This window comes from Anticarsia gemmatalis, chromosome 6 (assembly GCF_050436995.1).
Source record: "Anticarsia gemmatalis isolate Benzon Research Colony breed Stoneville strain chromosome 6, ilAntGemm2 primary, whole genome shotgun sequence".
Taxonomy (NCBI): domain Eukaryota; kingdom Metazoa; phylum Arthropoda; class Insecta; order Lepidoptera; family Erebidae; genus Anticarsia; species Anticarsia gemmatalis.
Window position 1 is genome coordinate 11,080,377 of NC_134750.1, and position 18,460 is coordinate 11,098,836.

An 18,460-nucleotide genomic window follows, 5' to 3' on the forward strand; every position below is an offset into this window, starting at 1 on the left:
ACTCGCTACTGACTGGTTCTCAAATCAAACTAACAGCTACATAGCGTGTTTCTTAACAATGTTTTCCTTCATCGTTAACCGTGTATTTCTAAATTAATTAACACTTGCTCGCATCTGTTAAGAAAACATGACAGAAAGCGATTCCTTCCGTCATAAGACACCGACACGGTCGAACATCTTCACACGGCAGCTAAGCTCATTAATATTCCTCGGAAACACTATTCTCTGACATTTAAAATTTACTTTAGAAATAATTCCTTCGACGCCCGCTAGAGCTGCTGAACCGATTGTCGTATAAATTTTTTTGACAGCTAGCTGGCTGTCGGTAGTTGTAGTGGTAGAGAATCGCGGTACTGCAGCTCGATTTTCTACCACTCTCGACCAGTGACCACCGGCTATCGAAAAATTTTGTAAGAATGTTTAATCAGCGCCTCTAGCGGTCGTCGCAGGAACTATTTTGGCAGTACATTTTAATGTCAAGCTCTCGATAATCGACGTACATTTGTAGAGAATGCGCTATTGAACGCGATTCCTTCCGTCATAAGACACTGTCACGGTCGGAACATCTTCACACGAAAACTAAGTTCATTAATATTCCCCGCTTGTTTGTACGAACGAAAGTTTGTCCCGAGTTGTCTGTCGAAATGTCAATGTCGACAACAATGTTTAAATACAGAAACGGTTTAAGGAAGCGTGTTGATGTTCTTGCCCTTATAATAAAGTTTAAAAATTATAGGCACTTTGTATTTTATTTGTGCGAATTGTTATTGACTTCTTTTATTTTATGATCTCCTGGTACTTTATAAGTGTACAGGAGTCATAACTTGTGTGAGTACTCTATGTAAAAGTGAGTTGTTGTTATATAAGCGTAAATAAAAGTATATAAGTTTGTGGTTTATATAAAACGTACCCGCGTATTGAAAAGAAAAACATCTTTAGATGATATCCTTATCGTTTTCCTTTACACAATAAGTTTATGTACACGTCATAGTTCCATATCATAACTTAATATAATTTTTATGTCCTCAATTTCGAATCCTATATTTTGCCCAATACCATTATAGGCCATTTACCCAAATACATATTCCACCTTCATTTCCTAGTTTTTCTCCCAAAGATTTATTACCATATCCGGGTTACGAACTTTAATAAAAAGCAAAAAACACATAGTAATAACGTCTGCAGAAACCCTTCGCAATTTTCTTTTCTGGACAAAAACTATATTAATATTTTTCCATTATAGTCCAAACAATACCGACCTTCAGAAGTCGTGACTAAAATAGTAATTAATCATTGAAGATTGGGCATTTAGACTCAAGTTATTATAAGACAATTTCTTTCTGGAAAACGGTTTTGTTGTATTTGTCTTTGTCTTTATTATTTATTTGGTTGTCTCGAAGTGATGATTTTGGTGGCAAAATTTATTTTATAAAATTAAAATTACTTATTAAGCAGACGAAAAATATTTTTCTTATTAGGATTTGAATTGTGAGTAGGTAGGTACTATAATTAATTAATTAATTAATTAATTAATGTCCTCCTAGCCGATACACGGCTACGGCGGTGGCGGTCAGTTTCATTGAAACTGGCCATCTGTGCAGGACTTTGTTTATAGTGCCCAAGTGTGTGCACAATACACAGGTACACTCTCTATTCCATCACTCTCATAGTTTGGTGGGACGGATAACCGACACGACCAGTGAGAGGTCAGGCGCAGGACCGACGGCTTTACGTGCTCTCCGAGGCACGGAGGTCTTCGACCTCAACTTCCTAACTCCGGGCAATCTCTAAGAAATTCTTAACAGAAAATCTCAGAAAAGACTTTTTGGCCGCGCCACAGAGGCAGTTATAGGTACTATAAATACTATTGATCACTTTATTTCTTGCAGCTTTTGGGTTGTTGGGTAGTTCGGTTACATCGATTGGGTAAAGACTGGGATAATATAAATTTACAATCTCTCGATCATAACTCTGATGCCTCAGCATACCTATTGCTGCTTCCAGTGAAGCTAAATATATTTTTTCTTACTGTAAGCAATTACACCACTCCTTAAAGCAAGTAAATCAACCTCAATATTCAATAAACAACTTTGATCCTCTCTGATGTATTAGGCATAAGGCCAAACTAAAAGGCCCATGTTTCTCCGTGGCGACTGAAAGAGGAAAAACAGTCTAACTGAAATACAACTTGAATAAGATACTAAAGAGCATTGCAGGTAAAAACCTGCACAGAATTCCCTAAGCACAAATACATTGAAACCACAGAATGTTGTTGAAAGTTACTAGCAGTAAGGAAACTTCTAAAATCGTTTTAGAAAGTCGCAATGGTCTCAGTTGCAAAGCATTGTCTTGCTTGTGTCTTGAGTGTTGTATTTTTAGGAATAAGATAGACAAAGTTACAGCTGTTTATTGACTTCAACAATATATTACATAAATAGTATCATGCCGATTATTTCTGTAGGTAGGAATGTATAAAATACACAAACGTTTTGTTATTTACTATACCAGTCCTGTGTCTTTATGAAGTGGGCGAGCCTATTGCCATTTTACACGCACGTCACCAAAATCAGGGCTGCTATTGAGAGATATACTAATGTTAATTAGAAAATATCAATAGTACTTTTCTCAGCTCAGTCTAGGAATCGATCAACAGTCGAATACAATAGTGACTGCGCCACAGAGGCAATATCATATATATCAACATTTTATACATATTACTATTCAACTTGCGGCGTTACGTGTGACGTTACGTTAACTCAAACTTTCCTAACTGCTTGTAACCTTATACTGTGCCGAAAGTAAAAGAAATAGTGAAGTTTCAAGAATTCGGAGTATTCCCTAGCGATTTAGTCTTGAAACTATTCACATCTAAGTTTAAATTACAACTGCTTTTGTAGAGCAATGCTTCTTGACGTGACGCTATATAAATTGCATATTCTCTTTGTAGTTAATGCCTTAATGCTGTGTTAGTAATTCTAGTGTTTTGCTTTCCTTCCTAGCAGTCAGTGTTATTGATATAGTACTCATTTCATCTAAAATATTGTTGGGTCAGTTCTTCGTAAATGAAATTGAATAACGCTGAAATTTCGTTTAAACAGTTTCTTATTGAATACATTTATCGTTAACTAGCGACGACTTGCAACCTTTTCCGCTTGGACTATAGTTTTCCCGTTTTTCACTCTAAACATGGATAGATCTAATTTAATCTCTTTAATAATGATGTTAACTAGCCTCCCTCAATAAATGGACTTGCAAATATGTATATAATTAAATTTTTTCAAACAAACAAACAAAATTTTCATCTTTATATCATCAGTATAGATAAATTATATTCCAAAAGTATATTTAAGAAAATCAGAAATGGTGTATATATCTTACCGTTATTTATACACTATAAAGAAGGATTTCTACACGAAAAACAGTATAATATATTACTTTCAACAGATATAAATTGAAGTTAAACTATATAAGATAGTAATATATTAATGTAAAGTGACGATAGGTAGTTTGTCGTTTACTGTAAGCTATTAACGAAGTGATTCACATAAGCCAATCGTCTCGAGTCAACAGGAACTTGATGCATTCAATATTTACATAACAATCTTGTAAGCTTCCTTCTCTTATATATGATGATGAGAAATAATACTTAAGATAAACAATAAATTTAATGAATTTAACCCATTAAAGTCCCACTGCTGGGTAAGGGTCTCCTGCCGTAAAGAGGGAGGGGTTAGGCCTTGAGTTCACCACGCTGGCCAAGTGTGGGTTGGGGACTTTGCATGCCGCAATAAATTTATAAGACAAATTTTAGGCATACGACGTTACAACACGATGTTTTCCTTCACCGTTAGAGTAAGTGGTAATTATTTCTAATACACAAATAACTTCGAAACGTCATATGTGTATTGTCGAACCTGCAACCGCTTGCGTGGGAGGTGCCAACTTAAACTCAGCTATCACCAAATGAAATTATATTAGCACAAATCCTCTTATATATCGCTTACGATATTACAGTTTGATGTATAGGTCGTCATAATCTAATCTAGCCTGTACCCCAAGATTTGCTCGGACAGAGGTTGTAAATCAGTGGCCATGTTGTAACACACTGTGGCTGTCATTCGAACTAGCTTAGCCAACAATTTACGACGCGGTGGTCCGGTGTCTGTAAGTGAAGTATTATAGAGATATACGATTTGTTAAGCATATTGAAGTTTGATGTTGTGTTGAATTATGTGGGTTTTTGAGATTTATTGGGTGGACTCATTTATAGTAGAACAAACGTCGTTATACTTATAATTATGAGAAGTAACATAAGAAAGGAAATCATTAACGTTAGCAACCCAACCTGGGATAGGATAGTGGACTCAAGGCTCTAAGACCCTTCCTCATTCCGAGAGAAGACCCTAGCCCAGAGATGGGACAGTAATTAATTAAATTTATTATATAATTATAATAATATATTAATTTATTAATTCAAGTAAAATTTCAATTTGCAACTCCAACAATATTATTTCAATGATTACTAAGACTACAACTATACAGGAATTAAAATGAGGCCAGTATTCTGAGTCAATTTTTATTAACCGAAGGGCAATGGCTTACGCCATTTTTTAAATAAATGTCCAACATAAGAGTAGTTTGTAGTAAGGGTTGTACCAATTAGCGTCCTTTGGTCTCTGCCTACACCTTGAAAAAGTCTTGATATTATGTATGTATGTCTAAAATTATAATTTACAATGCATTATTTTAAAAACGTTTTTTTTTCTTCCAGCATCATCACAAGCGCCGCCCGGCTTCAAGCTGCCAGCAATAATGCGAGTGGAACGGAACTGGTACGTCATGGCGTCAGAACCCATAGGTTCTTTCGTCACGAAGGTATACCGGGAGAGTACGGGAGGCGAGCCGGTGACCTTCGGCCTGGAGACCACGGGACCACCGGCACCGTTCAAGATAGACCCCAAGACCGGAGTAGTTACTGTTAATGACACTTTAACTGATAAGGTATGTACATTTTTTAAATTTATCTAAATAAGTATGTATTTAGAAATGTAAGACAATATTTATCAGTAGTCTAGAAAAAGCTCCATTTAGTTTAGATTCGGATGACCATGCATGTTGTCCAATTATATTTCTTTTTGTTGGTATGGGTCGTCATTAGCTTATGAAAGCACGGATTAAAGAAGGATGCTTATTACCTTAGCCCAGCAATATGCATAATAATATTATATTAATTAGAATGCCCTTTTATGCCAAGCAGCATTCTCTCTCTTCTCTTTACCTCTTTAAAATGATTATAGCTTAACCAGCGTCATTTATGTAGTGAAAAGATTTAATGTGAAAATATTTAAAAACAGCCACATGTTATATTCCAGATACAAGATTTTATAATTACCATAAGTAATATCGACATAAAAATAATTGAAATAATACGTAAGGTTACTAATAATAACGATCATAGGAAGACAATAGCTATATTATTGTTCTAAATGCTCAACAATGCAAAACATCAGTAATCGCAACAAAGTGTGCAGTTCAAAGATCGCAATCGTGATTGTATCGACAGAAGCAAAGATACAATCTTAATTACTATCTTGATTATTGACATGAATCTCTAGGTTGATACATAGAAGCTGTTATGTTTACATACTATACAACTACGTTACTAGCGTCTTAGTCTATGTAAAAAGATAGGTGTAAGTATACTGTATGTTAATAAAAATTATAAATTACTTGTGTACTATATCTCATAAAAATCCGTTTGGTAGCCTTTGGAGAGAAGAGTAACTAATGCACTTACACAGACATCCCAACAAACGTGTTTATAATATTAGTGGGATTATAAAAAATATCTCAACATAAAACAGTTGCTGAATAGATAAATCTTACAAAAATTAAGAGTAAGAGTTTTTGAGACTTGATGTTATAGATTCTGAAAATACTGTAAAACTTACAAAAGTAAATCATCCAGCTGTTCTAGACCAACAACAGACATGAACAAGATTATTTTTTACAAACAAATAGATATTAGCATATTTATTGCCATCCAACGTGGCAATGCTGCCAGCATTCTGGGTACGTTACCAGTCGACGATGGTGAGGAGAAATTCTACGACGCGTGACGCACTCCTTTTGTATCCATATTTTATATTGTAAATATTATTGTATAATTGTAAATATTTTGTTTTTTTTTAATTATTTCTAGTTTAGTTTAGTTGTTAAAAATATCAAATTGTAATATATCTTCTATTAAATAAATAAGTAATATAATATTTATATACCAAGTCAATAACAAAATTAGAAACATCAAACGTAGTTAGTTTTTGCTTTTCAGTGATAAAAACTACCTATACATTAACATATACTTGGTGATACGCCAAAACATCATCCATTTTGTAATCCCAAAAACTTCAAACTTCAATATCATTAATCTCTCTGTCGGGTGCCGCTGACGGTACAAAATACTTTAATCCAACTACAGCAACATTTAGAATAGTAGTTTGAAATGAGATGCTATAAAACACACAAAATTTAATATCACGCTTGTTATACCCGAAGGTGTAGGCAGAGGTGTAATATGTTTTGCCATTTAAAATGTTAGTCCCATGTATCAATAGTAATTTGCCCAACTTGGGAATCGAACCCGAGACCTCACTATCAGGAGTCGGATACTATACTACCAACCGCGCCATTCAGACAACTATCTACCTATATTTTTACATAATAAATTAAAAAAGAATAGCAAAAACGACCGCGACAAAAAAAAACACTTACTTATTCTCTATATATCCTACTCTATTTAAGTTTTAACCAGTACACACGTAATTAATAAAATCCACCAAATAAAACTACCGTATACGGCAATGTAAAAGGGCGCAAGCTAGACTAACAAACTTTACAAAAACATTTACTTCTTGTTTCTATAATATTGCAAGCTGACGTTCTTAACTTTGAAGAAAGAAAACATCTGGATCTTAAAAGTAACATTTAGTGATGCAATTTGAAAATGTAGCAACAGAAAAGAAAACCTACTTGTGTAATATTGTAAGACAGGGATTAATTAATTTATGCATCAGTGATTTTGTTGCCCAAGCTTCTATTGGTTGAAATATGAAGTACCTATACAATGGTAAATTATGGGAAGTATTACCTTGCTGTATTTCTATCAGGCAGTGAACCGATTTAAAATTATGCCGTTCGATAAACCCTTTTTTTACCAAATACTATTATGAAATATTTTTTTCAAACAAATTAGAAGCGCGATCCAGTACTGTCAGTCCAACGTGCATAGTCTCTACAGTCGGCAATGTCGGGTATCGAAATATTATTATGTCATTTAAAATGAACTGCTAAAATAGTTCCAATGGACCCGCTAGAGTCGCTGATCAAATTTTCATACCAACTGCGTCGATAGGTGGCCGGTTCTATATAATCGAGAATAGAAGGAAATCATCCCTTCAACATAAATAATTCTAATAGACATTCAATATGACAACCATCAAACCACGTACTATCAAAACACCAATATATCAAATACTTCCTACCAAGCAATATCACTAGTCATATAAATCAATTCTGCAATTCACAAGCAATCAATGGCCTATAAAGTAACAAAGAATGTAATAACAAGGTTTGATTGAAACATAAATCAAATTGGAAATTATTCTATTGACCGACAATTAAACTATAAAGTTTATACATACTATGGTTCTCATGTGCTGATAAATTGAAATGTGATTCAAGTATGAATGTTATTGATTGTTTAGAAGACAATCTAATTTTAATAATTGTTTCGATATAAAACAAATTCAAAAAGAATTTGCATACCCTTATTAATTAAATTAATATTTTTTTTAAAGACAGAAGATATTGTAATCTAGTTTATGTAAAATCGATTTAATATTTGTATAATTTTCTTCATAAGTATTTTGATTTTTCTCCATAAAAACTGTGTGTTTTAAAAATATTAATTATATGTGAAAAATAATCGGTCAAGTAATTTTGCGCTTAGCAACATATTTATTTAAATAATAGCTTCGGACATTCAAGGTTATAAGATATTCAAAGTAAAGAAATTACGTCTTTAATTTTACTTCGACCCACTTATTCATCATATTGGAAGACTCATAATTTCATTACAATCTGATAATAGAATCATTGGATATATAAATCTACTTGAAGATCATGTAATTTTAGGTCACTAGTACCAAAACCTTAACCTATTTAAATATTTAACAAGTTTCACTCGAAAGTATCACTAAATAAATACTGTGTAATTACCAAAAGTACCACAACGTTTTCAATTTAGTTTTCGATTTTTAACGGGTCGTTAATTTAATCACTTAAATGACCGTTTGAGAGAAGTCTTGGTCGGATCGGGTCAATCAATATTGATGTTGTGGGAACGTTTTCGACTGTTTTATTGCTATCGATATTTGCCTGCCGCTAATGGTTAACTGCGGGTGCATTCAATGTTTTAAAACGTTCGGCTGCATCACCGCAGGTTGGGATATTTACTTTTTCTCTACACAAAAAAGGTCGATATTTGGGTACCTCACGAGCTCACTGAACGAAACCTAATGAACCGTGTACTCATTTGTGATTATTGAAGCCAAAGAGATTTTATTTAAAGTTTATAAATACTATAATGCGAAAATACTTTTTCCTCGACCTAATATGACTAAAACATGAAGTTTAATGATGAATATAGAAGCACTGATGTCAAAGGTGATTATCTATTAAACTTATCGTAGATAGTTTGAGTTTATAATTCTATCCTTTGATGGGACCGGAATTTTTATTAGTACAAGCACTACCTTGTAGCCGTTTCTTTGTTCCTTGCCAAATATAATAGGCACATAGGTATATATGGGGACTATTTTTTGAATATGATAGGAAGGAAATAAAGGTAGATACAATTATTTCGAGATTTCTAAGCCTACTTAATTAAAGTGTTTGAAAAAAAAATACCTAGATTTAATGTTTTCGTTGCAATAAAACGATTTCTTTTCTATTCTAATAAGCAAAGAGGTTTAGATTTCTTTAGTGAATGTTGATGAGTAATGAGCACTAGTTTATTATTACCTAATTTAACACTTTTTGTATGAACAATGCAATTTTATGCACTGAATGTGTAAGTAAATCACCCATAAAAGTTTTTAATGTTAATTCCTTAATGCATTTCTTACACAACATGAGTTGTAAAATGAATGGAAAAGAATATCTTCATCCCACCATTACAGACTTACCTCCGGTTTCCGAGGTACATTTAGGGCAGTTCATCTATTCAATAGTGTTAAAACTCAAATTAACAAAAAACAAAATATTTACAATTATACAATATATACTATGCATACAAAAGGTACGCGTCACGACGCTACATCACGCGTCGTAGAATTTCTCCTCACCATCGTCGACTGGTAACGTACCCAGAATGCTGGCAGCATTGCCACGTTGGATGGCAATTGGTAATTTGCTTATATTATGCATTATTAAAATGAGTCAGTCAGAGAACTTGACGAATCTCCCTACATTCTTCAAACACACGCGATAAAGTAATTAACCGTTCAATATTAACAATAATTGCAAGCGTTATGTATGTATATTGCATCTTTGACTACCATTAGTAAAGAATTTTGATGAGCAAGATTGCATGATGGTGGTTGCACGATGCTTACAAAGAACTTTCTAGTACAATTACGCAAATTAGTAACGATTGCTGCTTTATCTTAGTTAACCGTTGTTCTGCTTGTTTAGACTTTTGGTCGATCGTTATTGTTTAAATGCTTTGCTTTGATTAGCGATGGGACAGGGTCTCCGCAAGTAATAAGGAAGGAGTAAGCCCTCGCCTTTACCACTTCACGACCTACGGGACCTCTACGTCCAAATTTTTTCAAATTATTTTTTATCAGTTAAGAAAACGCTTCTCATGCTTCGAATTAATATACTACGAAGCAAACGCTACACGATTTAAATATTAGTGAGATACTTTTTCTGTTTGCCTTTTAAAAGCTTTTTTTTAAATGTTGACTTCACTTTAGTAAAGATACGTCATTCTCCCCTACTTCACTATAAAATAAATTCCCATTTCACCCGATTTTAAACGTGATAAATGTCCTCAAACGTTTGCTGTAAATTGGAATACGTGCAAGAGGCACTGAAAACTGCACTGCATTTAAAGATTGTTGAAATACTTCACATAATTTGTTACACAACTTAAGAATTAAGTTTCTTTCTTGGCGTTCAGTTATTATTTTCCACTTAAGTGTAATAAATATTTTCTGTTGTGTATGGAAACTTTGCCTTCGCTTAAGTTTTAAAGCAAGCTAAATAAAATATAAGTTAAAGAACTTAGCTCGCAATTTATTACTAACAGGCTGCAACAAGTTTCAAGGTATTCGAGAGTTTGGTTTATAATTTACTACATTGTTAACTAATGAGGTATACTGAAATAAACTATGTGCGCCAGTCCTCACACTGAAAATAACTTTCAGGCAAGCCTTTTTTTTTTTTTTTTTTTTTTTTTTTTTTTTTTTTTTTTTTTTTTTTTTTACGTGGCTAATGTTTTATGCATACACCTGCACTCTGGGTTGAGTGCAGGGTTATGTGGGGATCTCCCGCCAGAAGGGCGGGCATACCCACTAAACCGCCACGTGTATCCTCACGGCCGCTTGTGGCGGCGTGCGGCGGGATAACTGCCGAAGCATGTACCGCAAGCCGCACGCCACGCGGATGCCCCAATTTAGGGGTCCCTCACAGAGGCTGCCTAAAGCACCTCATTACCCAAATGCCGATGGGCCGGACACAACAACCCATCGGCAACCCTCGAGAGGACCTATTTAACTGGACGGCAGTGTCCCCGTAGCCGCCGCCCAAGGTCCTCACTAAGGTGGGATGCGCCGATCGTGCGCCAGACGCCGGCGACCTACCCGGCGGCGACGCATCTGGGCGGCAAGGGGATCATTCTCACGCGCCCTCTCGGCCTCCTCCTTCCGCGATATCACCTCCTGGCAGAAGGTTATCATCGCCCTCCACGCCGAGGCGCCGCACGCAATGGCCCTGACGACGGCCGGTAGCGACAAATCGGCGCCCACCACCTCAACAAGGCGCGCCCTCTGTGTGGTCCACGCCGCGCAGTCAGAAAGTGTGTGCGCCGCCGTATCTTCCTCGGCGCCGCAATGATGACACTCTGCCGTCGGCTCCCTCCGAGCCACCTTCCACAGGTAGCGGCCAAAGCAGCCGTGACCGCTAAGGACCTGTGTAAGGCAGTAGGTGATCACGCCGTGCTGTCTATTCGTCCACTCGCCAAGGACCGGCCGGATAGCGCTGATGGTTAAAACCCCGGCGGTTGGTTCCTCCAGCCGCTCGGCCCAGGTCCGGAGGAAACTTTCAGGCAAGCCTGAGATTTTTCGTTTTAATTTCTTCTTCTCGTCGCCAATGATGAATAATTGTTATGGATACGGTATAAATAGAGAAATTTTGGTCTAGTACAAAACACTTGCCCACTCAATAGCTAAATAAGAAATGTCTAAAAGAGAAACAACCGCTCAAAATCAAAACAAACAAAGTCATAGTGTTTCGCAATTTTACAGTAGGTACTCAAAAAAAAATTTCACCACCTGTTTAATTATGCATTTTTCTTTTGTTTTCAGGAAAACAGCTCCTACTCCCTATGGGTAACAGCATACGACGGCTCAATACCGCAGAAGACTGAGGTCTTCGCAACAGTCACGGACAACTCCGGCCAGAGACCTAAATTACCTCACCCTCCTACCCATCTGCCGTTCCCTCCCTACCCTAGATTACCGGAGCCAAAGTACACGAGAACCACTCAAAGCACAACCAAAGCATTATACCCGCAATACATTGAAGAAACAGTACCTGAAACTACAACTACTTATACTACTCTAAGTCCTCCTAAAGCCCCTGATGATATACCTGAGATAAACAGCAATAAAGTCGAAAATGACGACAAGAACAAAAGTTCGGTTCCTCGGGAAGAGAATCTGACCAATGAAGTGCCTTTGACGATGATACCGCTGATTGCTATTGGTGGTCTGGTCGTGATTGTAGCTGCTGTTATTTTGTTTGTATGTAAGAAGAACAATGCACAGAAGAAAGACAGTAAAAAAGATGATATGGTGAGTAAAACAAACCTAACTTAAATATGAAAAAAAAAACATTGTAATGAAAGACTTTGATATACTAACTTTAAATGAAGCCAGTGGTAGATTTTAAATACAGGCAAATGAGCCAGAACGTTTAAGCTTAAAACTTACACAATACTTGTTTCTATCTCCATTAAAATGTTCTGCAAATTACTTTCCACTCTTTCTAACCAAACTCATTACTTATTCATTCATCATACGAAATGTGTGCTATATTTTTACCAGTCAAAAACGGATATTTCTTCTCATAAACTGCAACAACTTGTTGCATAAAAATATTATGCATAATCCTAGTGTGAGCACATTAATTACACTTTTTATCTTTATTGCTGTTCCGGAATTCAGAAATTGTTTTAACAATTTTAGGGAATTAAAATTACTTGCACATAGTTAAAAAAAACGCAATTTTTTCATGTAATTCTTTTTGTGGGTGAAAATACTGTCATAGTTTTACGAAAATCGTATTATAATTCGTGGACACTTTAATGAAGTTATCTGACAATTTCGGTGAAAATGTACTTACGCGGGCTCGGCAACTAATTGAAACAAATTACATGGAACCGATGCAGTGTTAATAGTTCCTGGTATACATTCGTGTGTCGGTAAAATTTGCTTTTCTGATTACTCGACCATATTTCTATAGTAAGACCATAATACATTACAAATAACAGAATTATTGGTGGTATTTGCTAAAAATATGTGTTACACGTAATGTTATGAATTGAATATGCGAATAGTTTGCGATCCTTTATGCGGCAAAATAAGAATATTTTTTTAATTTACTCTTTTATTTCTATTGAATTAAAATGTTGTCTTTGATCACTTTGTCAACATACTAATAAAGTTAACATTTCATAGCTCTCTATTAAATTAAAACCTCTAACAACCAGTTTCATTCGATCACTTTCCGTAGCATTTTCATCAAACCTATTCATTTCTCCATCATTGTCCAGTCCTTTCGTTTCATCTCCTTCATTCATATAAACCCTATTGTTCGCAGAGCAAAGATTCGAGTGGCATTGTCCTACAAGATGCTTCCCTCAACCTATGGGACCACCCGAGAGCCTACTCCAACAGATACGAGTCTTGGGATAATAATCACTTGCAGGTCAGTTGTGGCCCCGATTTTAAAGTTAAATTTACATTTGGACATTAATCTTTTGTCCTGTTTGAACTTATCGATTGCAAGGCGGTATAATGCAATTATTTACAGTCGGTATTATCGACTGACGAGCGTTTAAATGATTCAAAAAAAATTAAAATGATTTAAAGAAAATTTTCTCTCGAAATATGCTAGAGGCGTTGAATAGTTTTCGAACAACTTTTTTTTATAGCTACTCAGTTGATAGTCGATAATAGTAGGAGTTCACCCCTCGGGCTATGTGAAAAATACAAGTTATTTTTTTTTCCATTGAACATAATTTTTTGGTTGCGATTGACACAGACTGTTTGACTCCGCTGCATAGGACTGCATAGGTTAAAGAGGATACGTCTATTCTGAATGTCAAACAATAAAATGATTCTCGTCGACCTTTTATAGTCGCATCTAATGAAACTGGTTCTTAATATCCAATTTACCTAATTAATTTATCAATAGAGACATTAATTGATTTGACAATATACTTTATAGTGTAGGTAACACCTGCGGTTTATGTTCTTATGTATTTGTATATAAATGGCAAGGCCAACTGGGCGAGATAAAATTATATTCGTGTTTAATTTGCATCTCCATATAATGATATTATAATTATTATATGCAACAGCAGCGCGATTCTCTACTACTATCGACTCTCGATAACCGACTAGCTACCGAGAAATTTTGTATGAAAATCTTATCAGTGCCTCTAGTATGCGCCGTAGGAACTATTATTGCAGTACATTTTAAATACCAGACTCTCGATATTCGATAGTATAGACTATAGAGAATAGCGCTACTGTCGCAATGGTTAAACAATTTACGTGTATCATAATTATTGTGATTTATGAGGCTGTTGAATTTATGCTTATTTAATTACATACATCAAAATAAATGTTTTGTTTATTATACGAAGACATCAAAAATATCTATATTTTATATTATTAAAGCCTCAACAACAAACCTTTTCAATCATATATCTCAAGTCACCTTCAAATGAATACTGAGATTTATTAAACGAAAATGATATAATATTTTCACGAAATTGTTTTTCAAAGACTGTTTGCGTGATATTCATTTTATTTATATAAATAGGTGTCATGTAAACATGTCTTTACTGAAATTATTGTCAGCAAAAATATCTTTAAATGATTCTCAACGCAAATTAATATTTTGTTTACATTTACTGACATATTTCAAAAAGATATATACATATTTCATTTAATTATACAGATTTAAAATAATCTGAAGCATGTTGATTTTGAGTATTCAATTTATTTTCATTGGTGACTTGTATTCAATCACTTTTCTACCACTTTTTGTATGCAAATATTTTATGAGAGACCGAAATCATTTTTATTTTTCCTTTCCGTCTTTTCTTGAGTTTTTTTTTGTACTTTTAAGAAAATAAAACTTTAAGAAACTGAAACGACTACTAGTGCGGTTAATATTTACCTGATGAGGCATCAGGTAAATATTAACCGCAATAGTAGTAGTTTTTGAGGCGACAAAGATATCACTACAGCTTATATACCAATTAATAAAATAATAATTTTTAACTCAATGGTAATTTTTTTTTCCGTTACAGTTATCGGAAGAAACATCGATATCCAAAGATGACCAACCTCCTGACAAATGGGAGTTCCCTCGACATAAGCTGAGGATTTTCCATATCGTGGGAGAAGGTGCCTTCGGTCAAGTGTGGAGAGCACAAGCGATTGATATCGCGGGTAAGTTAAACAAACAAAGTAACGATTTAGCTGTAAACCATGGGAATAACAATGCACTTTGTTAATACGAACTATTTAGTTTTTTTTTCTATATGTACTTCTTCTTCTTATCGTATGGTTACTGGTCAACCTAGTGTCAAAGTTGTTCAAGCCGCCCGAAGGCCTTTGACGTGGCTTAACGACTGTTATCTTAATTGACAACAACCGGGACCGACTTTTTACGTGCCCTCCGAAGCACGGAGACGCCCTGTTCAAATACCACTATGCGGTCACGCATCTATGGAATGACCGCGCCGAGGTTTGCTTAACCCACAGATCGTTTACCGACCGGTGAGCGCAACTGGCTTATTTTAGGACAACGTACAAGGGGGGTTTATTCCTTAACAGTGAATAGAAGTGGACTAGATAGATAGAATTTATCAATGGAAGAAGCATTGCGTAAAAAACACTTATTATTATTAAAAAAATATTTTGTAATTCAAGAACCGTATGCAAAAGTAAGGAGCTTAGGATAAAGATGAACTTTTTGTAGAGTGAGAGAAATGAGTTGCTTGCAGTGAAAGATATTTACTAACCCGCACTTTGTTGAAAGGAACACTTTCTTTACCATTTAATTCAAGTTGTAAAACATTCCAAGAGTAGAAAATAGAGCTTAGTTCCTTTACTTATATTTATATTGCTTTTTACTTCTAGTAAAAAGAAATACTCGTAAATGAGCAATTATTTTTATTAACACATTTGTTTTAAAATAAAATATCAACAAAGATTTCATTGAAACTGACAGAACTTCAAGACAAGTTACGACAGCTAGATGCCCTGTGTTTGTTTAACTTTAGCATAAAACATTCATAACACTGATAGAGTATTTATTCATAAGTGAAGAAATCGTATCAAAGTGATATTTTTATATGAACTACGATGAAAAAAATGTTAGTGTGATTTTACTTCAATGAGTTTTGCATGATTCTCACAATAACGAACATTAATTTAAGACTGATTAAATGTGTTAAAGACTTTCCAGCAGCATGATAAATATGAACAGTAAAGATCCAAACACGTTAACACAATTTTAATCGTTGTATTGTTAAATCACCCATATCAACATTTACATCACAAGCAGTAATTATTTGAATTGAATCAATCAGGCACCGCAAAAAAATGGTACAGAAATAAAAAAATATACATTTAACTACAAAACGACAAGCATAATAATACAATATGTTATAAGTAATCAGTGTTTCAACTCTTAATAAGATTGAAATTCGAGATTGACAATGATAATAATGTATATCTTATAATCTTGCAATGTAATAAGATCTAAATAAATGAAATATTTTCTAATTAAAACTATTATTATTAATCATTCTTTGAGTGATATAATATCATCAAAAAGTAAAGCGTTCAATGCTCTTGTTTCAATGACTTTTAAGGTCATTCTTGATTGCTTTCTTGTTTGTTTTGGGTGACTCAGATACCAAGACCCGATTGCTAAAAATGGAAACACGTCAGACCTCACAAATAAGGATCATCTTAGGAAATAAGTGTGACATCAAGAATTTAAGTTCTCAAATCCGAACAAATATTTTAATCCATTATTGTTCCATTGCTAGGTTCTGCCCACGGAATAAACAATAAGTTAGGCTTTGCGTCCCTCGACCAATTTTTATTTAATATGTATCATAGAATAAAAAAAATCATGCGTTCTTCTCTAATAATCAACTAAGTTGCAACTAGTCAAGTATCCAACCCGTAGTTGGTCAGCGTGGTGGACTCAAGAAGGCCTAACCCCTCCTTTGTTCGGGAGAAGACCCTTGCCCGGCAGTGGGACAAGGAGTGTAAAAAAAAGTCATTGCTCTTGCTCTGGTTACACTTAGGTACCATTATTTACAAGTGCCTAGGATAGCTCGCGATGGCTCTAAGCGCATGTAAGCACAGGCGTTTAATAAAACGTACATGAGACACTTTCATGTTATATCTTAGAGACGTTACCTAAAATAGTTATTGTACTTTTTTTTTCTAAGAAACAGCACAATACCCAAACCTTGGACAATATCCAAGCCCATTACAGTTTCAAATGTACTGTTACCGTTTGTCACGTAGTTCTCTAAACACGTATTGTGCCACGATTGCGGTTCCGCTAGTAAAAATGTGAGCAGTTTCGAATAACGTAAATATTTCGTGTTTTATTCCGTCACGTTTTGAGATCGTATCGCGTGAACAGTGAATACAAAACGATGTTTAGATAAAATTTCAAGTTTCTGTAGTGAATTTCGAAGCTGCGTCGTGTCAAAAAATATTAAAAATCTGAAAAATAAGCAGATAATTATTATTATAATGTAAGTCTTTACCACATCTCGGGACTTTAGAGTCCCTGATTTTTCCCGGAAGCCTGCGTAGAGCTGAAGTCCATACGATACTCAGAAGTCCTTTACGACTGCTTTATTAACAGCCTATACCTAGTTCCTATCCCGCTGCAGACCAAAGGCGTCCCTTTCCTACTAAAAAAAGGAAAACCAAAACATTAATTAATACTTCGCTCTAAAAGGAATCTGATTTTGAAAAGACTTTACCAACATGTCATACGAACCAAGGAAACAAAACTCGAAACTTGACGATCAAATTAACTCTAACAAAAATATTTTTTTCCAAGTCTATAGTAACATTCGTAGGTACACTGAATCCGTTTCCACGAACAACAACTAGATTTCGCAGCATTTCCAAAAAAAGTGTTCAAATAAATCTTGCGGTAAACCACAGTGGTGGCTTTGTTTTAGTATCGTTTGCTACGACCAAAACAAATAGTTTCGGTACACTGCAGTGCAAACAATAAAGGTCACCGTATCAATTTCGGTGTTACATATCAAACGGTTTTCATTGTGTATGTATCTCACTAGTATAATATAAACAAAAGACAAGTAAGAAGTCAGATTCAAAAGTACTTGATTCTTAACTGTCATGTCTAACTAAATGACGCATTACAAAAGATTAAGTACTCTAAATCAGTTAATTTTTCGGTGAACAGGAGTTTTTGGTGCTTGAGTTTATTCTAAGTACCCTTGATCAAAATTCATCTATTGATCAGATCAATGAAAAAACGAAAAAGTAATGAAACTTAAAAGTGTAAATCTTTATTGAAAAAATATCGTTTTTTTCTTCGCAAAAATCAAAAGGGAACAATTAGTAAAAGGGGCAAACCTAAAGAAGAACTTAGTCATATATAATTAGGCACGTATTTTTTTGTTACGATAGTTCACGCTAAATACTCAAGATATTACAACACTGTTAATATAACTCATCACAACAAACTTTCTCATTTGTAAAGAAGAGATCCAAATACAGACATACAAACTTTCGATCAACACCCACATATCAAATAACAAATAAGTTAACAAATAAGTATTCATGATGCCTATGAAGTAATACTTAAATAG

At 34.7% G+C, this 18,460-nt stretch overlaps 1 protein-coding gene across 3 annotated transcripts in view; it reads left to right on the forward strand.

The window, feature by feature from the left end:
• The window catches only part of Cad96Ca (tyrosine kinase receptor Cad96Ca), a 105,027-nt gene that overhangs the window by 75,970 nt on the left and 10,597 nt on the right, over positions 1 to 18,460 (forward strand). For 2 of the 3 annotated variants that reach the window (XM_076115725.1, XM_076115724.1), the window contains exons 3-6: positions 4,772 to 5,001; positions 11,649 to 12,137; positions 13,165 to 13,272; positions 14,888 to 15,029. In XM_076115725.1, coding sequence (XP_075971840.1) covers positions 4,772 to 5,001; positions 11,649 to 12,137; positions 13,165 to 13,272; positions 14,888 to 15,029 — 969 coding nt within the window. The remainder of the gene's footprint in view (positions 1 to 4,771; positions 5,002 to 11,648; positions 12,138 to 13,164; positions 13,273 to 14,887; positions 15,030 to 18,460) is intronic. The other variant, XM_076115726.1, reaches the window with a different exon arrangement.